At 42.5% G+C, this 24,062-nt stretch overlaps 1 protein-coding gene across 1 annotated transcript; it reads right to left on the bottom strand.

The window, feature by feature from the left end:
* Positions 1-3,742: 3,742 nt before the first annotated feature.
* bcorl1 (BCL6 corepressor-like 1) lies at positions 3,743-22,183 on the bottom strand. The gene is made up of 12 exons (XM_008275657.1): positions 22,002-22,183; positions 19,604-19,683; positions 16,892-19,504; positions 16,488-16,620; positions 15,684-16,157; positions 12,948-13,135; positions 12,422-12,688; positions 12,141-12,307; positions 11,642-11,787; positions 9,509-9,586; positions 7,252-7,423; positions 3,743-5,533 (listed from the first exon to the last, which is right to left on the bottom strand). Exons 2-12 carry the CDS (start codon positions 19,607-19,609, stop codon positions 5,185-5,187), a joined length of 4,593 nt encoding a protein of 1,530 aa, XP_008273879.1. The 5' UTR covers positions 19,610-19,683; positions 22,002-22,183; the 3' UTR covers positions 3,743-5,184.
* Positions 22,184-24,062: the final 1,879 nt, after the last annotated feature.

Raw genomic sequence — 24,062 nt, 5'->3', positions numbered from 1 at the left:
TTCAGTGCTTCAACACATCACGTGCAAAGAGATTTTGGACATTGTAACCCCATGCAGTGTCCAGTGTAAATAACTGCACTTTAGCTTCTACTTTGTTTGACTTCCACCTTTGTATAGCTAAAGACTCAAAGTGCAAAGTTACATTTTAGCCAGATTTCATTAATGTCTGGGTGTCTGGGTTCATCTGGCACGTGCAGGCTGCATGCAAAAGCAATCGTTGACATCAGGACAAGGTCAACCCCTTTGCAAAATAGCACGACAGTGTTATTTTCCCCCTGAGGTTATATTTAGAGCTGCAGGGGTGAAGCATCAGGTCAGAGATAGCAGCGGATCAAACCCCATTAGATGTCTTCATATCAACACACACAAAGGACATCTAACACCAGTCCTTAGAGGGTTATTTTTACCATGGACTTGGCTTGTATGATTCATTAATATGCTTTAACAGGGTCATGTACGGACACACGGCAGATATTCCTGCAGAGAGAGAACACATTCATCTCTATCTTGCTGATGATAACAAAAGAACCGGCTGCACCGTCTCATGGGATGAAAGCACGATTGATCCATCTGAAGCGCTAAAACGTTCCCCAAATGTTCAAAGAGCCGCTCAGACAGATTAAAACATTTCTTCTTGCACCTTTAAGATTCTGGTCAGCAGCCGACAAAACAACAAGGAGGGCTGATTTCAGAGAGAAAGGGAAGTATCTAGGCTGAGCTTTACATGCAAGCTAAGAGTGCAGGACTTCCCCATTCTGCTTCTTTTTTTTTTTTTCACAGAGGTCTGTTACATAACCCGATCTGAGCGTCGTTAACACAGACAACAGATGTACTCAGTGAACCCAGAGCGATCCAAGACGCTCTCAGAGGAGCTCATTTTCATAACAAATAATATACAGACGGGCACAAAATACTCATTAATTGCCTGAAAAGCCTTTTCACAAAGACGCTGGCAGGTTTTAACTGGAGTTTGTTTTGTTGGGGGATTTAGTTGATTTTAACGTGCTGGAAGTTTGAGCTAAATGATATACAAAGAGCACCCATCCCCCTTGATGTGTGTGCATCGTGTACTTTCGTCCTTAACGCCTATTTCAGTCATATCCCTTTGTGTCTCAAAGCCTCCAACAGGCTTCCTCTCCTTCCTCTTTCCATGTCAGTCTGTCAGTAGGTCTTGTGCAGACTTGCCCTCATTTCTACCCAATCAGCGTCAACTGCCCCACAAGGGGAAGCCAATGAGCAAGGAGGCATGGCAGGGGCTTGGTGAGGAGGGCGGGTCGGAGGGCTCAGCTCCATGTATGATGTAAGAAGGCTCGATTTATAGGAGTCAAAATTTCCCCATGACTCCCCAAACTCTCGGAAACACTCCTCTGGTGAGTCATCCAGATGAAGTTTACAGTAACTGACAAGAATAAACAGCATAAAAACAACAAACTCTGAAGCTTCAACTTCAGACTTCAAAGCATTTTTTTGTATCGTAGAATCCACTCTTCATAAAAAGTACATTGCAAAGCACTTTGATCTGATATGAATCCACACAGAGCGCGCTGAAACGTGGCAGTGGCGACCCTGCTGGGACACAAAGCTTGGTCACAGCAGTTGCTGAACTAGAGTAACCTCGTGGGGACTGCATAGGTTACACTGGGCTGAGACCATCTGTACCAAGAGGCCCAACGAAGGGCTGTGACTGGTATGTCACGTCTCACTACAATGGACCAGCTCGGCGCTTTACACTGAGACATCAAACAGAGCACATGTGCCCCCAGGAAACCTCCGAAATACCCCGTATTACAGTGGCTCTGATGTTTTTTCTTATCAGTGATAGAACAAGGATAAATCTGCTCCTTCTTAGCTTTGATTTCCATTCTTTAGTTTTATCTAAGACGGAAATCGTAGCTGTAATTTTTTCACAAGAAGTGATAGTCGGCGCTTCAATAAATGTGATTTAATGGACCTTTTATGCCAGTTTAACGCATTTATGCTTCTACTGTAGTGAAAGGCTGATACTAGAAACAAATGTCTGCTCGTTTATTTTAATGAGCAGCGCCGTTGGTTGAATTTGTTTCATGGGAATATCACATTTTTGCGGGTTTAGTCACAGAGAGCAGACTTGACTCAGACTCCCAACATGAACAGCTGCCCCGCGGGTCAAACCGAAGTCCTAACATGCCTCACATGGTGCCACCTCCCGGTATTCTGGCTCGGTAATGTCACTGCAGGAGTTTCCACCAGGTCTTGAAAAGCAGCGTCAGGACAGTGACGAGCTGCAGTTAAAAAAGGGCTGACATGTTCAAATTAGGAGCGTACATTCTCAGTCGGCCCCCTTCGCAGTCGAAGAGGGCGTCAACGCTCACGTAGGTAACTTTCACATGGGCTGTGTTATCGATGCCCCAAATGTATCCATCCAATAAAAACCCTGGGTACGATTACATAAATCAGCAGACCCAATAAAACCACGAGTAACATGAATTTACGATGGCTGGAGTCAGATTGATGTAACATTGGGCAGCAGATGCTCCTTTCAGCTTTGATGTTGACAAAGTTGCTGTCACTGGTTCCCTCTAGTGGATAAAATAAAGCCAAACCACATTAAAAAGCATGAGGTCACTAAAACCTCTCTAACCCGACAGCATACTCTTGACCTTGGAAACAGCAGTTGCCAAAACAAACTGAAATAAAGGCCACCTGAACATTGTTCTTTACAACTTTCTGCTGCGACAGTGTGCTCAGCTGTCATTAAACTGTAGACTTCCCATGTTTGAGAGCAGCTCTAAGACTTTACACCAGATTAAAGGAGGATAATGTTCTACAAGTACGATTCCAGTTCTTAGGAATAATCTGAGATCCACAACTCAAATTTGTAAACCTATGAGGATTTCAAAAAGCCCAACCTTGATTGTTTTACATTAATTAGGCAGTACATGCTCACTCAGGAAGCCCAGGCATTTCTGCACTCGTAATGTTCTCTTGTTTTTTTATAGTTTGTGAGAAAATGGGCCCAAGCATCAGCATTAACAGACATTACATCCTTAAATGTAACAAACACAAAGCCTGTCCGATGGCGTTCCTGTCATACCCCAAAAAGACACAGTCTAAGTTTAGCTCCAGATGGTACAAAGACAACACAGTAACAGAGTAACTCAGAGCAATGAACAGCGGCTGTAAAATGCCTCCTCACAAATCTAAATTTAAACAATCAGCTGTCAACTCTGTTACATGTTACACTCCTAAATCAACTCAATTACAGATATGAAATCTTTCGCAACAAAAGCAAAAGGCAAACCAAAGCTGTAGCCATTTTTAGCTAATTGTATTTTTTTTAACGTCTCTATCAGGAAAAATAAGTTACAACATCTTAAAGTTACAAGATAATGCAGAGTACAAACTGATTCGCACAGTAACATCTTAGTGACGTTTCATAATAGCTAACTGGTGCTGTAGGGGCAAACTGGGGGAACTGAGGAATGCTCAGTTTTATTGTTTTTGAATTCAACGCTTGTTATTCATTCTGCTGACGTCAGAAACAGAAAACAGCTCAAGGCCGACCGAGGAGTGACTCCGAGTCTTCAGAGCAAGCAGAAACAATCCCGCTTTTTATTTCTAATTCACAAATTATTATGGAGGAAAAAAAAAAACAGCTCAGTAGGAGTTGCACCAAACAAAGGGATCGTTTGAAATAAGCCTGAGAAATACTCTGAACATCTAAATTATTATAATCATCTGAACAAAACAAAGAGATAAAAAGTATGATTCACAATCATGCTTTATTCTTGTTGATTTCTTATAAAAGAATCAAATAAAAGGCTCTTCCTCTTCACACACGTCTTAGTCTTTCAGTCTTGTTGTAACCCATTTTCTTTAACTAAACTATACTTTTCTTTACACCTTAAGTCTTTTCTTCTTAAATATCTTTTATTAGTTTGTGACTTCAAACCAAAGCTTCATTGATTGTCAACACAAAATCTATCGTAGCACCAGTACAATAAAACTGTACTTTTGCTTTTTTGAAATACTGTTTTTGAATGAGGGAGGAAATCTCAGAATAAAGGGATCCTAATAAGTACATTTCAGAATGAAGCACCAACCATCGAAAGCATTTTCATAGATAGGGTTGTCAGATACACAAGAGGTCAAATATATTAATGACTATTAAATTAAGCACAACAATCAGTGTAAATAAAACACTGCAACACAAAGCACTCTGGGATCTGGAAACACCATATCGGGACGTGGGGGGACAGTCGTGGCTGCAGTTAAGAGGGCGTCTCAGCTCCTCTGGACTCCAGAGATGGTTCAGCTTTTCCTCTGAGAGAGATCCACAGGATTCTGTATCAGTTCAGGAGGAGCGGAGAACACTACGATCTGTCCAACTCTTGTAAACAAACTCTCAATCTCAAGGTCCAAAACAGCATTATTTCATACTGTGAGCAGGGACTGGGACAAGCTTAGCGCTGCCCAGACTTACTTTGTGAAATGTGCAGGAGAAAGAAACATTGTGAGCTCTTAGGTCCATCCTGTAATGATCTACTGAGGAAGATAAAGTGAGAAATGAAACAGGAGGAAATGGAAACGAGGCTCCGAGCTGGGCCGGTGATTATGTCTGAATATTATGTGCCATGGTCTCTTCTCTGCAGGTCTCCAGATCTCCAGGTTGCCAGAGAAACCATCTGGGCCAATGGCCTCCCTGACTTAAGCGTCTTAGCTTTACGCAAGAGTTCACCAAGATAAAAGCCTTGGATTATCTCCTGTCGAAAAATATCGCTTTCCCTCAGGAACAAACTCAAACAAAAAGTCCTAAATGTTGTCCGTCCCTTGCCACAAGAATACATTTATATAACCAAATGTGTTAACCCTGATGGCAAGATATACATATACACTACCACGTACATACATAATCAATAAAAAAGGTTTGCTCAATAGTTCTCGTGTATTCAAATATACCTATAGATAGGAACCTGAAAGCTGCTTTCCAGCACTGACCACTCACATGTGCAGGTCCTTCAGATCACTTCTGTCTGAGGTCAAAGGTTATCTGTGGAGTGTCGAGTCATTACTGTGGCTGGAGTTAAAACCCATGACCCTCTTTACAACGGACGGAGAGGTTTCCTTGGAGTTGCTCCTTGCAGGGAAGGACTCTGGCTGACACAAACGGTGTCCGCAGGGTGGAGGACTGCGGTGCCATAGAGGCTATCGGCTGCAAAGCTTCCCTGTGTTTGCCAGTGTCTCCTCCTCCTCCTCCTCCTCCTCCTCGTCCTCTTGCAGGATGTGAATGCAGGAGCCCAATAGTCTCTGGAGCTCTGGCACACAACGCACCAGATCCACAAGTCCTTCCTCCTCCTCTTCATTGTCTTGCTCCTTGTTTTTGCCTCTGTATGGAGAGGCCAAAGCAGAGCTCACCTGGCTGACTGATACCTGCTTCCAGAGCTCGACCCGCGACAAATTCACCACCTCGAAGTGCGGGTACCGCGCCCGGAAGATCCGCGCTGACATCTTCAGACGCTTCAGCACGTCTGTCAGGAGGAACCAGTTGCAAAAGCTAGAGAGAGAAAAGTGTGACATTAGATGTTGGTTTGTGAATAAAAAAATCAAGATGTGCAATTTTAGATTTCCATGTTTTAAAGAGGAAGTGAACTATGGGCCTAATTATTTCACAGCGTTGCCTTTAAAACACAAACAGGTGACAACAACAGTACATTCATTCAGCCACAAAGACTTGTTTAACGTGTTAATAGCTTCGTTTCCATATACGTGTCAAGCTAATTCAAAGCAAACTTTTGAAATGTGGCAAAAAAAAAAAAAAAACCAAAGAAAATTCAAATGTTTTATTGGGCATCTTTCCATTTACTGCCTTGGAGCAAATAAACTTGGTTGCGTAGTGTCATCAGAAGGTAGTAATATAGGCTAAAAGTAGCCGGAAACCAAAAACTGTTGTTTGCCAACCAATAAAAAATTCAAAGAAGAGGACATAAGAAAAAAATTGGCCATCTATGAGAAACAAATGCACATTTTTTTCAATCAGAAAAACTGGGTAAATTGGAAAGCTGGTGTTAGCCATGTTTCTACTGTATGTTTGCTATGTAAGAACTTCTTTAAAAATGGTGTTTCCATCTCCCAATATTGGATAAACTCCTTTAAAAAATAAAATAAAATTCAAAACACCACCTCAAGCAAGCGTCAACATTTTTTGCAAAACCAGGAATTTTTTTTTTTGTTAAATTTTGCAATTTACATAAACTTGTTTTTTTTAATGCAATACCTTATAATGTGCATAAAAATACATGGAATCATGTCTCGTGCCATTTAAATTTAAACAAAGAAGTAACAGCAGCTGCTGTCAACCTCACAATGGGAAAAAGTCATCTGACATTGCATAATTATTTAAAAAAAAAACCCTCAAAAATAAAATACTCTGGCACCTGCAGACTGCCTTATATGCTACTGAATAAAACTGATAAAACTGGCCATTGATGGAACCTAATTACTGACCACTGCCACACATACAGATAAAACATCACATTACTACAAGAAAAACAGTCAACAAAATGTGTTTCAACTGCTGAGGCAACAACATCCTTATCTTTAGTCCATTATGAAGCCAGATCCTATTTAATAATGTTGTATTTGTGGTAATAATATTGAATAATACTTCCCATTCTTCTTCATTTCTTTCTCAGACTACGGTCATCTCAGTGTATTGACAGTAACCACCTAAATACTGAAATATGAGCCTAAATACAGCATTTGTTTATACAGAAAAAGCAGATCTATGGTTCAATGTTCAACTGTGCACAAAAAACTGTGACAGTGAAAATAGATTGATCAGTAAAGGATTTTCTGCAAATATGAATAGTACATTTCAACGGTGTATTTTGTGAAATACTAGACGCAGTAAAAAAGTGGAACAACTGCCATATACCGAGTCCCAGGTACCAGTATCCACTGTCATCATAGACTACCTGACTGCTGTAATTGCTGTAATGCTTAAACATACTGTGGAACCGCAAACAATTTTAGATGACGTTAGAATATCTGTGGCAGCAGAGCATTATGATGAATATAAATGGCCCCAACTTTAGTCAAAGTGGTCAATTTTACACAATTCATGCTTGTTTAAAGGCCTAACATTATTCTACAACAGCTATTATTGTGTTTGTTTTTTTGAACACACATCCAGATGCTACCTAAAGGCCACCCCCTATTTTCTGCTATATTTCCATGAATTCTCCCCAATAATGTGTCACTTTGTGAACTCACCCCTGTGTTAATGACACCTGAACATGATAGCAGGGTAAGAGAGGCTCGGAGGAGAACTCGAACAGAAGGCAGTCTTTGTCCGAGTCCCGCTCAGTGTTCCCTGTTAGATCGTCATCCAGCTCTTGGTTCTGCTCAGACAGCAGGAAATCCCAGCACGGCTCCTGGTCAGTCTCTGTGAAGTGAAGTGAAGTTCACAGAGGTGAGAAGAGGATGAAAAGGAGCAGACAAACTGGCTGAATCTGCCACTGAGCTACTTTAACATTCACGTGGTCTGGACGCCCTCTAGTGGCCGCTTTATCCTCACATGAATATGAGTGACGCTGATCAATTACAGGAATACAAACATCATGGTGTTGAAATGAATTGCTTTCTACAAAGGAGAACAGGGATATGAAATAATGTTGACAAGAAACATATTTGTTAACTGGCTTTCTTGCTATTTTTTCCTAAATTTAAAAAACTTGAAGACAGTCAAAGAGAAAATTCGACAAAACCAGATTAACCCTCTGAATCCCAAACCCCGCTGGCGAGTTTAAAAGCCATGTTATCATTAAAAATCACCAAAATTACACCATTTATCGGAGAACTAAAACTGTGAGCACAGGAAGAGTCGTCAGATGTCTTTCTAACTGTCCTTAAGCTACTTATCAATTATCCAAATCTAAGATCAAAATCATAATTCACAAAATCACAAAAAAAAAAAAAGATGAACTTTGCATCGATCAGATTCTGCTAAAAAAATTAAAAATAAAATTATGCACTCCTTCGCGTAATTATGGAGCCACGAGTGCATCAGCTGAGACCAACATTTGTGCCAGAATTCAGGGCTGTTTGAGCTTATTTGGGCTGAACTGCAGGCTGTGTTTACACAGAGCAGACAGGAGCTAAATATGAACAATTAAAAATATAAGTAGTAAAAACACCGATAGTATGTGGACAATCAATTATGTTTTCTGTATTGGTAAGAGTTGTGGGTATTTTGAAAAAGAATTTTGAACATGTTGATTCTAGTTTTTTTGTATTAATTGTAAAATGAATAACCACATAAATTCAACAATTTTCGTTTTGATGATTTGTGGCACTACAACTGTGTTTCACCACGCAAAAGACATTTCTGAGTTGCCTCTCCTTCTAGCCACGGTTGTGCTGCTTCTATAGAGGTGCACAAACCACCCAGAAACTGTTTGGACTCCAAAGAGTTAAAGCTTAACGTTTCCTGTGCTCTCTTGGGTCTACTGGGTCCCATGAAGGCTGCTTCTCATGCTGTAGAATATTATTGGTTACGAAAGCCAGACAAATGATCCTTTCAGTCATTTTTCAAATAAGAAACTCCAGAAATAACATACATGAGAGGGATCAAGCTACTGCTCATTTATATGTATTTGACAGAAACGTGTATAATATTAAAAACAAGATTAATGCTGGGATTGGGGCCTCCTTAATAAAATATTATAGAAAGGAAAGAGAGAATGTAACATAGTTGATAATTTGTGATGAACTTGATCAGCTTCTTTGGAAGAAAACATATTTTTAATGCTAACACTTAGAAAACTTAGAAACTGGGTGATTTGAACCTGTCATTAAACACCAGGCTACAAAGGACACATTAAGCACACAAACTAGTGATCACTGTAAGGCTCATACAGCTGGAGGAGAAAAATGTAAATTGTCAAAGTAAGAACAAACTGACTGAATCACCTGAAATAATTGAATGTACTTTCAATACTTTGTTTTATTTTAATTATTTAGATGTAGCTTTAGGATTTGAAGTATTTGAAAGAGAAAAAGATTATTTTCAGAATGGTTGCCATAATGAATATAAAAATATTTGTCCTTGCCGTGTACAAAAAAATAGTCAAGTCATAATTAAAACTGCATCATCTTTTGTCTCCTAGTTCATTCAGAAAGCTGCAGTCCACATTCTCTTTAGTCTCCCTCAGTTCTTCCATGCAACTCTAATCCTCCTCTCCCTCTGCTGGATAACTGGCTCCCTGTGGCTGTTTACAACACAACGCGGATGCTAGTACTCAGAGCTAACACCGCTCCACGTCCCAGTGAGCCCAGCCTACAAACTAGCTTCCTTTCCCTGCAGCGACCCGGTCACTGCTCCAACAAGTCTTAAAGCGCTTGCCTCAAGGACAGCGGAGGAGGGAGATTTCAACCACTTTTCTGTCACTGTATTCACAGATTAAAATAGGATGTTTGATTGATCAGTGGCTTATGTTCAACAGACAGATGCAGCACTGAGGTTTCTTACCAAACAGGGAGCTACTGTAGAAATCCCAGGGTAAAGTGGGATCGCGTTCATTGCGGCCTTCCAGGTCAGTGAAATATTCTGGAGAAAAACAAACAATTGCATTATTTTTGTGACAGTTCACATTATAACTATTAGATGAAAACAAGTGCACACTACACACACTAACGCTGGTCTGCTTGTTAACACCAAACAAAATTTATAATGGGATAAGTGAAAACTTTTGTGTTTGTCTGAAAACAAAGTGGACTATATAAAAATCCATATGAAGAATCAGCAAAGTAAATAAAGTTGTAGCTTGACTGTGTGATGTGGTTCACTTTTCAGACAAGAGCAGCCTACCAAAAGAAAGAAAAAACAGGGCATCGGAGCTGCATGTGAGTGTTGCTGTATCAACTACTGAGCCTCCATCGTTCTGTTTATATGAGATGAAAAACATTGATACTGCACCAACGTCAGCAATCAAATGAATGACTCATGTTTCAACGTGGCAAAGTGCTGGGAAAACCATCAAGACGGTGAGAGAGTAAATTACAAAGCACAGAGGTCACGTCTGTAACACGCTAGCTTTGGGTTCCCTATGAGAAGCAAGAAGGAGTCATACATGGTGAAGGTTCGCCAGGAAGGCAGATGACCACAGGGAGGGAAATTAAGGAAAGCATTTACCTTAGTCAGTCATTGGCTTTCTTAATGATTAATAATTGAGAGGTCGTTAAAAGTTTCAAACTTCAACACAAAATCCATGTTTGTCCACAATTATGACTTTATTGTACATTTGCACCACGTGTTAATGGTGTCTTTGTATGCTGATAGACATTGCATGAGCGAAAAAAAAACCCCAGCAGTCTTAAAAACACAGATTCAGGCTTTTAGGGTTTCATTTGTGACAAACTTCAGGAACCAAACCTGTCAGTTTGCAGGTTGGAGCTTTCTGCATCATTATTCTTCTCCAGAATCAGTTCTGGATTTGAACATGTATGGCTGAATTATGCTAATATTACAACTCATCATTACTTGCACAAGCTTAGACTAGCTTTACAGTGTTTAAGAAGAGTCATAGGTGAGCTGGTGTGCTCGAGCTGCGACATTAAATGGGGAAGGGTGTGTTTAGAGAAAGACAGAGACTTAATAGATCTGCAGCAACAGTGTAGGTTACATCTATGCCATTTTAAGGCAAGAAGGGAATATTTTTATGGAAAAAAAAACACTAAATAAGTAACTTTGATACCCAGAGATGAGTTTTCAGGGGTTCAGTCAATAACTGGAGGAGCCATGGGTGAGTCATCTGCCCATTTGCTGATTAAAATTCAGCTGGTTATTTTTAAAGGATAACACTGTAAAGGATTTAGTTTGCATAATGTCAAGCTTCCAAATACGTCAAGGTGAGATTCACATTTTACTGTTCACGTTATTTATAAAACCACTTGAAGTTGTCTCAAGTATATAAAAACTCCAGGTCCAAATCTCAAATGGATGGGAGTAAAATCATAGACAAACAGTGCTGCGTTATGTTATGTCAGCTTTGAGCATTGTCAATTAATATCTTCTTGACTGAATAACAGCTTCTAAGAATATAATCAATCATTGCTTACTTAATAACATATGTATGTGGCAATCTCAAGTATAACACACCACACTGTCAAAATGGTTCATTTTACTAGGACAGCATTTTCAGTTTTTGACAACCAAATACAGCTGCAAGACAACAAAACAATTTGAGTCACACGTCTGGCGAGAAGTGACTCAGTTACTGTCAAACTCCGTGTCGATAGATGAAGGTTTAGCTTTGTACTTCTCATATGTGCTGCATGTACCCGGTACTATTTATTGTTCACTGCGCCAAATGTGAAGTGGTGGGAGTGGGCAAAGAGTTTATTAATGTGTTGACACATTGCCTGATGGGTGAGTGAAAAGTTGGCAAATCAACATTTAATTATTTGTTTTCATGTCTCATTTCAATTAGCTTTATGAAAGCCTTTGTGATGGGTTGTTTATCATGTGTTTGAAGTGTTTGCTGATGATTGAAAAATTGAATTTAACCCGCAGTAAATTACTCTCACAAAAATAATTTTGATTTAATACACTTAAACCAAAACTACTCAAATGGAAACAAAAGTAAACAAAAACATGAACTACCTGTGAGGAAGGTCTTCATGCTCGGGCTGTGTGCCAGTTTGACCGGTGTGTGTCCAGAGTAGGTTGCCAGAGTCGGGTCGGCACCGTGGTTCAGAAGCAGCCAGACTATCGGTAGGTTATCACTCGCTACTGCATCGTGAAGTGGCCTGAGGGAAGAAAAAACTATTTAGGAATTGTACAAGATATACAAAAGATGTCACAAAAATATGCATTACTCCATTAAAAAAAGATTTCAAACCAACACACCATGAATATGACTAATTACAACTGCAAATCTGAACAAGTTCCATTTGGTCAGTAAAGACTGTGGGATGAGACTCACGGCTTCAAAAAGCTGAGATGAGGTCGTTGAAGCTTACGATATTTTATACACATGCTGTTTGTAAAAGATCAAGAAGTGACCTTCATGCTTGAATTTATCACAAAGATTACACACATGACAACACTTGAGTTTAACTAATTAGAGCCATCATCACAGTCATGCAGCATGAAGCCTCACCGTGTTCCATCCTGGGCACTACAGTTGACATCTGCACCATGTTTCAGCAGCATCTGGACAATCTGAGTCCAGCCTCGAGAGGATGCCTCATGGAGAGCTGTGTAACCAGCGTTATCACGCCGATTGACCTCCCTGATGTCCTTTTCAAGACAATACTGGACTACATCCTGTAGAACAGAGGTAGGACAGCTGTCACATTATTATGTTTCAAAGAAGCAAACCATATACTGGAGTTAAATTCCTGTGAACAATACTATACAAGTGAACAGGTGGGATTTTACCTGATAGCCCAAGCGGGCAGCACGTTGCAGTAAGGTCTCGCCAGCATTTTTATTAACAATCAGTCGACGAACCTCTGGAGGAACCGGCCTTTTGGGTGGAGAGTCTGAACCACTGCTTCTTCCAGATGAGCTTTTCTTATTGGGTGGAGAAGATGGCAAACTTTTTGGAGTGGGTGGTGGACTAACTGGTCTTTTAACACCAGCACCATCATCTTCCTGGGCAAGGGAGGCACCACGCTTGCCCAAGCTGCTGCGTTTGGTCTTACTCTAAAACACACATTTACTGATTAGAGCACTGTGTGAAATGGAGGCTTTTGTAAAGCAATGCCAAGTTAGGACCCCTTGGTTCCTCTTATCAAGAACCTGTGCTATATAATCCCAGCTGCTATCAGAAATGTGACAAACATAGCATTTCATCAGGCCACAGGGGGGAGCTGTAAGCTTATATATTTATGGTCCCCTGCTCCAACAGCCCCGTATGATTTGAAATGTACTACAATCCAGCAAAACAGCATCAGCAACTTACCTTCGGTTCATCGCTGTCACACAAGTGTTTGCTTTTGAACTTCCTCTTCCCTGAAGGCTTATCATTGCACTCCGGAGACTCCTCGCTCTCCTGGTAGCGGACCGATCCTGAGCGAGTGAATGAGGGTCTCCGTGGAGGAGGCTCTGGACTGCAGGCAGTGGGACTTGGACACTGATCTGCGTGTGGGTCTGCAATGACAAATTAGAGGGGAGGTTATGCTGAGCAGAAGGAAACAGATGAGCCAATAATCTCAATATTTAAACTTTAAACATCTATTTTTATCAGTGTTGCACTGGTGCAGCAGTTAAACAGCCTCATGCTCATGCCCATCTGCCAAGCCTAACATGAAGCATGGCATATATTAGGTTCTGTTTTGTGTCGACATCACACAGGCTGGTACATCCTGAACCAGTGTGCCTCGGCTAAGTCACGTTATCTGTTGAAACAGCGTAACTGCTGTCTATGAGTTACTCGGCTCTGCTTTTGCAACCATAGGCTCAAGTCTGCCAAATTTCTGTTTATTCTCTCCACATATGACTTACGATGCATGTCATATCCACACTAACGGGTACATTATGTTTATGTTCTGATGCTGATACGACACACAAATTCACTGTATTCTTGTATTCGCCACATCTCATTTAAAAATTTGCCAAAGTAATGATAAACAATCGGTATTAACCAGATTCTGTAAAAAACTCCACGAAGCCATTCGTGACTCAGCTGTGATCAACAGTCACGTTACAAAAATCAGGGACTTTTCAGCTGAACTCTGCTGAACTACAGGCAACACACAGAGCAAATAGGAGAGAAATATGGAAACAAATGAAACATGTCGTAATAATATTACAATTTTACAGCTAGAATTACACTTTCACTATCAGTAACACCTGTGGGCATTTTCAAAGTGTTGTATGTATTGATGCCACGTTTTTGTAGTCAGAGATGTTTGTTGCTTTGGTTTATGACGGTATAACTTTGGTAAACTGCACAGAAGACCTTTTTTCTGTTCTCTCTACGTCTAGCCATGATTGTACTGTTTCCACAGAGGTGCAGGACTTTATATTACAGTAAAAAATGAACCAACAGTGAGTAAAAATGTCACAAGCCCAAAAAGACATCCAGAAACTGCTCAGAGTTCATAAAGTTAATGGTTTTCCAGTGTATCTGTTATGAAGATGTACATCCTCATGAAGTAAATTTGCCTATGTAGTTTTTTCAAGTTGGAAATACAACAGTCGCCAGCCAAGTGTTTCTACGGTCAGTTCTGAATCTTTTACTTTTCAGTGCTCTAGTGACTGATAATGTAGATATTTTCAATGACTCACAGATGCCTACCATCACCATCGCCGCCCTGCATGGTTCAGCAGCCAATGAAACAACAATGCAAAATATTAATGGTAAAACATCCATCCATCCATCCATCCATCCGTCCATCATCTACACACCGTTTAGTTCTCACTAGGGTCGGACAATTTAGAATCACCAATTAACCGCAACATGTTTTTGGACTGCCTTCGCCCTGAGTCAGCTGGGATAGGCTCCAGCCCCCCCGCGACCCTCATGAGGATTAAGCGGTGTATAGATAATGGATGGATGGATAGATAATGGATGGATGGATGGATGTTTTTGGACTTTGGGAGGAAGCCGGAGAACCCGGAGAGAACCCACGCTTCACAGGGAGAACATGCAAACTCCACGCAGAAAGATCCTGGGTGTCCTAACCAGGACGCGAACCGGCGACCTTCTAGCTGCAAGGCAACAGTGCTAACCACCATGGTAAAACATAAACATGTAAAATCTATTGTTTATACATGTATTTTATCTTATATTCCTAAAAGCCCATTTTTTTTATACACCCAAAACATTTTGAGCATTCACGTTTTTTCAAGTCTTCAGTAGGCCATATTTAGCCATAAGAGAGAAATAAATCATAAAACGGACTGAAAAACAAATTTATAAAAACACTTGGTAATGTAATTTTGTGTTAAAACTTGCTGAAACCAACCATCGGGAAGACTAAGGTGATTAAATCATGAAAGGATGTTGCTCATTCAGAACAGACATTTCTAAAGAGACTTTACAGAGAAATGTTAAGAATTCTCATAGGAAATTGTACAGTGGCTTCACAATTATTCCAGAGTACAGCAGGGCTTCAGCTATTGTTGGTACTGATTCATTCATCAGATATTTTTTAAAAGAATAAATAATTGCTCGATGATGACAAATACCCATCACAAGCCAGCACAGCCAAATGTTTTGTCACTTAGTATGGTCAGCAGCCAAAAAAAGGATTAATGTATAATGGAATTAAAACAGAATGATTCAGGCCAATTTGTGAGGCTGTTACCAACTAATGTTTGATGTGTTTGAAGGACTAAAATAACCATGAATAATAACTAATGATTATTTTCACATCATTTTTCCCTAATAAATTAATTAAAATCAATTAAGCACTTATCAAAATAGTTGCCCTTTAATTTTCAGTCAATGAACTGATTGATTAAATGATTGATCATTGCAACACCATTCAAATTTTACGGTGAATTAGCTACTCAATCAACTTTTCCTTTCTGGATTGTAGACAAATGTGAAGAAGCGGCTGCACTCAATCTTTTAAGATTCATTCTGTAGCGTTATAAATGGTTGTTATCATATAAGCTGTAGTTAGGATAAAACTTGACCTGGAAACAGTTAAATGAAAACTTTCCTAATCTCTGGAGAGAAACTACATACCCGCTGGGATTCCAGTGTCTTGTCTCAGGGAGCCAGACTCTTGGAGATGCTCTCCATCTTCCAGTTTGTCTTTCTCAGTGATGTATTCACCAGTCTGATACTTTTTGTTACGACATCGCCGGCGTTTCTTTTGAGCAGGTGTGTCACCCTCTGCGCTGGCTGTCTTGCCTTTGCCCTGTAACATACGCTCTGGCAGGGGGTTTGATCGAGGCCTCCCTCTCGGACGGCGGGCAGGTGGGGTGGGAGTCAGAGAGGGTGACAGGGAAGCTGTGGTAGGAGGCATTGGTGGTGGTGGTGGAGGGGAAGGCGTTGCAAAGCCCCAGAGATCAAGTCGAGCCTCGTCAGCTCGCCGTCGTCCTCTCCTCAGTCTGCGGAAGGAGCTCTCTGTAGCTTCGGCCTCCTTACTGGATACGGCAGAGCTATTGAGGGACGCTGGAGTCTCTACACTCTGAGGACTGATGCCGCTATCTGTAACTGATTAAATCACATCTGATTGTTACATTCACACCAGCTCCTATGCCTGGAATATGACTGGGACATCAAAAAAATACTAGGTGATATGTGAGACATTTTCTGTCTGGACATGCAAACTTCCGTACTACAGAAAACTGACTGCGGGATATTTATCTCTAGTGCTGAAACTGTGAGCCCAGAGTAATCTAGCCATAAGCTCAATAAAAACCTACATGTCTGATACAACTGAAAGCATCATTAAATGTGTGATAGATATCAGAAATTTGTGCATGCTGTGAAAACTTTTAAGGGCAGTAAATGTCACAGGATCATAACAGACAAAGAGCGCACCTGCTTTGTTGCGGGTTGGTTGCTCATCCTTGCTCGGACTGATGTTGTCCCTTGGAGTCGGCTCTTTACTCTGTGGGGAAAGTTTTTCCGCAGATGGGCTCTTCTCCAGCACAGGTGCACATTGTTTCTTCCGCTGAAATACACAAGGGACAGAGTGAGCACAGTGTATCGGACACTATTGATCACAAACCTTTCATGATGATGGAGAGCAAGTAACAGACTGGCCATGAACCCCCTAAGTTAAATCTTACATTAATATTATGAAAGGGAGCTCTGAATGAATTCACTGGTGAAAATCTTAAAAGATAATTGCTGCCTTAAATATTTCCACACAATTGAACTAAAGAGAGATAATAAGAGACGAACTACGGTCTTTTACACATAAGAAGCACTTAATAATTTACCTTCTTATTGCAAGACACTTTGGTTGGAGTATTTTCTGTGTCTTGTTTTTTCTTTCCTGCAGCCTTCTTTAATGGGTCTGCTGGTGATTTCTCCTTCGCTGGCTTCTTAGGACTTGTCTTCTTTTGTTTGATGGCAGCAGCTTTTGCTTTGGTTGGCGACTCCTCTTTGGTTCCGTTTGTTTTCTTCTCAAACTTGTCGCCTCCCCCCCCACTGTGGCCTGTAAGAATAGATGCAACCATGCCCTCCAATTTTTCACTGGGCAGACTGTCTGACGTCCCACTTTCTTTCCTCAATATCTCCCCCTCCAACACCTGGGCTAGTTTACTCTCCATCCTGTTCCCATTTGTTGATGCATTGCTCCCAAAGAGATGAGACTGGCCAGCAGGCTTTGAGGAGGCCTGCTTCGCTTGCAGTCCCATGTGCTCTCCCTGACTGGTGTGTATGTCAGTATTATTCTCCAAAGGCTCAGTGGTGTTCGCCTTCTCATGTCTTTTCATAGCTTGAGTTAAATCCCCTTGAGATGGCACACCAGGCCATTTTTCCACAGACCAGTACGGTGGGTATTCAAAAGCAGAAGTATGTTTAGATTGGATGTCTTGGCTCCCAGTGAGTGGATTCTGGAGATCGGCTTTTCTTGATGCAACAGGAGAGGCTTGAGCATTACTCTCGCTGGTCAGTGCCGTTGTTTCGAGAGCTTGCTGCTTTACAATGGACGCAAGGTTAGACAGAGGAGACTTCATTCTCTCCCACTTATCATCCTCAGGTTTGGACGGGCTGTGATGGGCACTCTGAAACTTACATGCTTCTGTCACTGGGGGGCCCTTGGTCTTTGGAGATCCCTGTGTGACTTTTCTATGAGCAGACGAGGCTTGCTGTGGAAGATGCGATTGCTGTTGCCAAGCTGGATTTACAACCGTGGTAGAGTATGGCACCCCTGGTTTGCCTGGTCCAGATTTCTGATGAATCTGAGTGTTGGCAGAGCTTAACAGGGCAGTGGTTAGGGCTCCTTTGGGGGGACAGTTCTTAGTTATGGCTGTGCTGGTGTTTTTAACATGCTTGACACTGTGAGCATGTTGGTTACCCTTCATCAGACAGGATGGCTTCTTTCCTCCTGAGGCCAGATGTTCTCCTTGGTCAATTATGGATATAAACTCCTGCTTTGCAAAACTCTGAAATTCATCTGCAAAGGTCCCTTTTCCATCTTTGCCCCTTAGAGTAGAAGCCAGGATGGGGCTAGCCACGCCTACATATGTGCCTGGGATGTTTTTTAATGAATCCTGTGAAGATCCCTTACCCCAGGAGGGTTTGGGCTCTGGGACCTGGTGATTCTGAGGCCTGTTTATTTGCTTTTGATGAGATCCATTTCTGTGTGTATTTGGTAAGACAGGGTATTGCACAGCGGAGCTGTAAGTAGTAGAATGAGTTCTCTTTGAATTCAGAAAATCTCTCTGATTTGACTCATTGTTATGAGGCTCCATCATAGTAAGTGGAGGGTCATTTATGCATTTTGGGCGTTTTGATTTAGCAGACAAATCAAGAGGTACGTCTCTTGGTTCAACTGAGCAAGCTGTGTGGTCCTCTGCAGCAGAGGGAGGCGGTGTTTTCAGGGATCCCATGGTTGTCTTGTCTATGCTGTTGCCTTTTTCCACATGGTTCAGCAGTCTGCTTTGAGAGGTGATGCTGGCCAGTGCAGAACCACAGCAAATGGCAGCAGTGGGAGACAAGGTGTAGTGGGTGGCTGCTCCTGAAGTTAATGATGGGTGCTGCAATGGTAGGGCAATAGCTGGTGACGCTACCACAGACGCTAAAGATTTATGTTCTCCTACAGATTTGGCATTCTTACTTGAAGAGTGGTTAGATTTGAGTTTTGAGGTTGATGTGCCTGCTTTTTTCTCTGCAGCTGGAGTCCGGCCCACAGTCAACGAATAGGGATAGGTCCGCATGAGAGGTGTCCCTCCAACACCTGAGCTTTGAGGCTGAATTTCTTTCTGAAACTGACTGGCTGTGGCTTCTCTCAACGCTGCAATCTGACCCAATGCTGGTGGAAGAGTTATTTTACAAAGTGGAGAAGAAAAATTAGTGGAAGGAATAAAGGCAACAGGCTGGGCTGGTTTAAACATGGCAGAGCACTGAAACCCAGGTGGAACACTTTGCACAGATTGCGTTTGCGGGTGTGATTTCTTACTGGATGTCACATTACTGTGACAGGGGCTGAGTGAGTCCTCCCGGTTATTTTTTAAACCACTTGACCACTGAGGTGTGGGAAAGACCCCAGCACCATCAGCTTTTAGTTTAGGGGCTTCTGCCCTTTTTTCTGTTCTCTTCTCTGAGCTGGCGATGACTGAGCTGGACATTGGTGCATTGTTGGGCTGTTGAGGTGGAGAAAGTTCAGGGCTGTGGTTGTAATTGCTTGTGTCCAGGCAGGCTTTTACTGTCTTACAGTCTTTTGTTGGAGTGGTCTTGTTTTGCTGACTGAGGGTAACATCTCCTCTAAACTCAGGGGGAAGCGTCTGGGGGGGATTTCCCACCATACTCGCAGACGCTTTATTTGGAGCACTGATCTCTCTGCTCACCGTGCCTCCATCCCCTACATTCATTAGTGTGGGATCCACCTGAGTAATAAGAGAAGTTCATGAGGGCAGTGTTAATTAGATAAGAGGACATAATGCTCTAATCAAGTAATCTAACTTCAACCAGAAAAAAATAATTACCTGCATAGGTGTTTCTTTAGCACAGCATGCCTCAGGGGGTGTCAGTCAGGTGAGAGTTTCCCTTGAAATACAGTGCTACGCTGCAGAACATACAAGAAAGAAAAGACACTTGATGTGATCACTGTTCATGGTGTTCTCATTTCAGTTACAGAAAAGAAGTTCATTTCTGGCATCATGAAGGAACAAGGAGTATTCCATGAAGCAGTCATTTGATTTAAAGTAGCCAACACAGCAATTGAAAACTTCCTTTCATCGAGACAGGCTCAGAGGTCAGACATGTTACAATTTTCTCTGAGCAGGACGACGATTTAGGGTAACACAGAGAAGTGTGGTAAACTGATGGAGCGTATTTGTCATGCTGTTCCCTTCCGTTTTATTTGGTTGCACACAGTGATTACTGAAAATTTGCCAGTGCCCGTTTATGCAAAATGTGAGCTGTCAATACTAAAAATTCTTTATTTAGTGAGTGGCAAGAGAACTAATGCACTAGCTGCAACAGGGTGGGATTATGAGCCAATGAATCCCTCGTAAAAGCCACCAACAATAACATCACCCCTTTCACATTGTTTGCTGCCATTTTGCACATTTTTTTCCACATTATTTAGCAAGTTAACCTGATCATGTTCTGCTGAAACTATTCTGTTTATGTTGAAAATGAAAAGAGACTATCTAAATCCCTTGCTGTCACAGGGAATCCACAATGACACTCTGCTCAATATCATACAAAACACTGTAGCATTGGACGAAGAATACTATAAGAAACCGTCAAAGAAAAAACGTTTTCAAGCAGAGCAGTTGTCAAGCATATTTAGAGATACACTACAGAAAATGTTTTACTTTCAGACCTCTTTTTCTACTCTGGAAATCTGATGTCCTTGAGCTGAGACACACCTGTTGTATTTTCTGAAAGATGCGCAGAAAACCTTGTATATACAAAAATAGTCTTTGTGTCACTATGTTTTTCACCAAAAAGTTCAATCACTTTGAAACAACTCCAAAAATTGTTTTGGACACAGTGACTACTACTTCACCAAAAACTCTGTTCTCAGCTTATATTCACCAGAGGTTTCATGCTTCCACATCACACTTATTTAAGTTACATATCGGACGGCAATTTGGCTTCCACACTGGCTGTGATGTCACAAAATCATGCGTTGAACAGATAAACGTGAAAGCAGTCTCCTGGTGTCAAACTCTGCACATACATCACTGAAGATCAAACACTCATGTCGAGGAACAAAAGGAGAGCACACTTTTGAGTGGAAAGGGACGTTGAATTGCTGGACTAACTTTTCTATAGCCTAACTATGCACCATCCAGCTATATTAGGGGAAAAAAACAAATATAATAGTTACATACTATACGAGACGCAAGATTATCCGTCATCGAGGTCGTCAATACCTCAGTTCTAAACTGAGGGAATCTCTTGGATGAGAGGTGACACATTTTCAAGAACCAAAAAATCAGTCCAGCTGCCTTCCACTGAAGCACTTAGTGTTATATAAAATTAGTGTCAGCAGATTCTCAATATTAAAGGGTCACGATAAAAAAACATAAATGGGACAACCCTAGTTTTTACTGTGTGAGCCCTGTGATTTTTCAGTGTGAAATGCTTTTAACAATCACTTCAAACAGAGGCTCTTGCGTAGGCGGCCGTGACCCCTCGGACCCCGGGAGCCGTCCCTAGTAGGCTCATTCAGTAATCCATCCATGAGGCAATCAGCTGTGACTGCTCAAATGATCTTTTATTAGTGAGCGTGTTTAGCGCTGATTAAGTCATGCACACGAGTGGATGACTGAAAATGGACAAAAGTTTTTTTGCTTATTGCTTATATAGCTGATTATGTACGACTGGGTGGTGAATTATTTAGGATTTTAAGGTGAGGGTCATGTGGAGTCAGATGTTCATCAGTCTAAAATTAGACATGAAACCTCATCCATTGCTTGGAAAACTCACAACAGAATAGACAAAGCAGCGATAGCCACTTAGACTATTGTGAATAATAAGCAAATAGATACTCTAGCTTTATGTCATCTGAAAACAAACAGCTGAAATACTCCCATACACCGGGGACACACGCCAGAACAGCCCCTCGTATGTAGGTAGAGGTGAGCGCAGACGAGCGCATCTGCAATTAAATGAGACGACTACAAAAGGGACTGTGCAAAAAAAAAAAAAGAGAGGGAAAGAAAGAAAAATCTATGTCAAAGCTTTGGGGGGAATGGAAATGTTTCACCCTGGAGTCAGTGAAACATAACGAAGATGATGCACATAATGACTGACACACCGATCTCTGCTGGAATCTGCGAGCAACGGACTGAAAAGGGATCCAGCGATGCAGATACGGCTCCGTGTGCAAGGAGGGTCTGCATACATTACCGTACAACAGTTGCTTACAGCTAGTTTGTCTTTGTGCTGCGATCGCGCTCTGCTCCGCCACAACATTTGAATTCATCCGCTCTGATGTAGGCCAGCAAATGTATGCAGCAGTCCGCGCACACGCCAGTGGGCAACGCTGCTCACACCAAACAAAGTCAAGCCTGGAAATACCTTTCAGAAGAAAAAAAACAACAACACACACAGCCTCGAAGAAAGCAAATCCCCCCTCTTTGGAGCCCACTTGCACCCGGTCAGCTCGCTGTCCAGCCCACGGGACAAAAACACACCACGGTCCCATTGTCACATCTGAGAAGTGCACATGCATGTTGTGACACCGGGGCACTCACAAAACAACACGTTTCGCCCTCTGATATAAATATCAGCACGGAAAAACTCTGGAGAGCTCCGGGTCGCTCTCTCTCTCTCCCTCGCTGGAGATGGCGAGCAGTCATCATAATGAGAGAATGGCAACTGGCTCTCAGGTGATCGGTCCATCTGCAGACAAACTGAACAGACAGGCTGCCTTCATCTCTAAAACCCTGACTAAATAACGTCTAGGAGGAGGGGATTGAAATGTTTCGAGATGAAAGACAGATGTTCGGGGGGAATTATAGCAAGTGACAGGAGAGATTTCCCTCCACCGAGCGGCTGCCTGGGCTGCGACGTAGGAGCACAATGTGTCACATCTCCGCCTGATAAGGTAAGTCAATGCGAGGAGGCACACGGAGGACGAGGAGGAGGAGGGGAAACAAACTAAACTCCTGACCACCATCAGCCCCGCAAAGTAACACAAATAATCCACTTCACCCCGCCGATAACACAGAAACTGGAGTTACTGGGGGGAAAGTAGCCAGCCCGGGGGGACGACCACAGGGCTGCGAGACACAACTTATTACGGAGCGGCCACGGAAAGGCTGACCACCACCACAAACACCACCACCACCACCACCACTACCACCTCCAGCACGGGGAGGTTTTCCAGCTCCCTGCGCAGCGGAGGCTCCGCGAAAGCCCCACTACTCCCGGTGCTGTTACATGTTGAGGCAGGCTACTGTTATTTATCCCCGGCCGACCTACTGTGAAGTGCTCCGGTCTCTCTTATCGGCCCCTTTTTTTTTTTGCTGGACTGACTGAGCCACTTCGGCGTCGAGCCCCCGGACCCACCGAGCCTCTCCTCTTGCTCTCCTCTCCGGCCCCATTTAAGACTCCCTCTCTCTTCCTCCCTCTCTCTCTCTCTCCCAAATACTGAATAATTCCCCAGCTAATCAGCAGCCTCACATAAAAGATGTCTAATGACACAAACAGTTACGAACCCGCTCGTCCAAATGGCATGTGAACGACGCGCAGGCACGACTGTGATACGGCCGTGTCCAGCCTCCCGCCGCCGCCGTTCCGTGGCTCTTCACTAATCTCGACGGTTTTCGGTCCTAAAAAGTCCGGGGCGTCCGGGAGGGAGGGAGGAGGAGGAGGAGGAGGAGGAGGAGGAGAGGATCCAAAGCCTCAGCGTAAACGAGGAATCGAAGGGATGTGTGTTACCAAACAAAGCAGTCGGTCATTAAAAGTGTGCCTCATGCTCTCGTGACTTTGTTGTTGGCTCGGTGGAGCCGGTCTGCTCTCGGGTGGCGGTCTTCTCTCTGGAACTGCCNGAGAGAGGGGCAGAAGGGTGCGCGGTGACAGCATGGGAGATGTAGTGCTCGGCTATCCACGCCCAGGATTAGACGCTGGAGAGGCTGGGAGGGGTGAGGACTGCAGGTACCGGCATGCAACGCGAGCTCCAGCCGCTCAAGGGGAATGGGGGATCGCGACCAAAGAGTGTAACGGTGCGCTAAACTGAAAAAAAAGGCTTATCGGGGTAACGAAGTAATGAACTGAAATTAAAAAGAAGAAAAAAAAGGGGGGGTAAAAAGAGGAGGCTTCGAGTGTCACTGAGCGGCCGCGTGCGCTTCAGTGTCAGTCAGGTCAATTAACAGGCAGCTGTGGGTGATGGTTTCCATACGGAATCGCAAAAAATATATATTTTAGAGAGAGAGAAGGAGTGTGGGAGAGGTTTGTTGCAGGGGGAATTAACACGAGGAAGCA

This window comes from Stegastes partitus, unplaced genomic scaffold (assembly GCF_000690725.1).
Source record: "Stegastes partitus isolate 25-593 unplaced genomic scaffold, Stegastes_partitus-1.0.2 Scaffold2, whole genome shotgun sequence".
Classification (NCBI taxonomy): domain Eukaryota; kingdom Metazoa; phylum Chordata; class Actinopteri; family Pomacentridae; genus Stegastes; species Stegastes partitus.
This window is presented reverse-complemented; position numbering and strand designations above follow the sequence as displayed.

Coding starts and splice junctions, on each gene's coding strand:
- bcorl1 (XM_008275657.1), bottom strand. Junction 13,136..15,683: donor AGACACTGGAATCCCAGCGG/GTATGTAGTTTC, acceptor TTGTCATTGCAG/ACCCACACGCAGATCAGTGT. Junction 12,308..12,421: donor CTGCCCGCTTGGGCTATCAG/GTAAAATCCCAC, acceptor TCTGTTCTACAG/GATGTAGTCCAGTATTGTCT.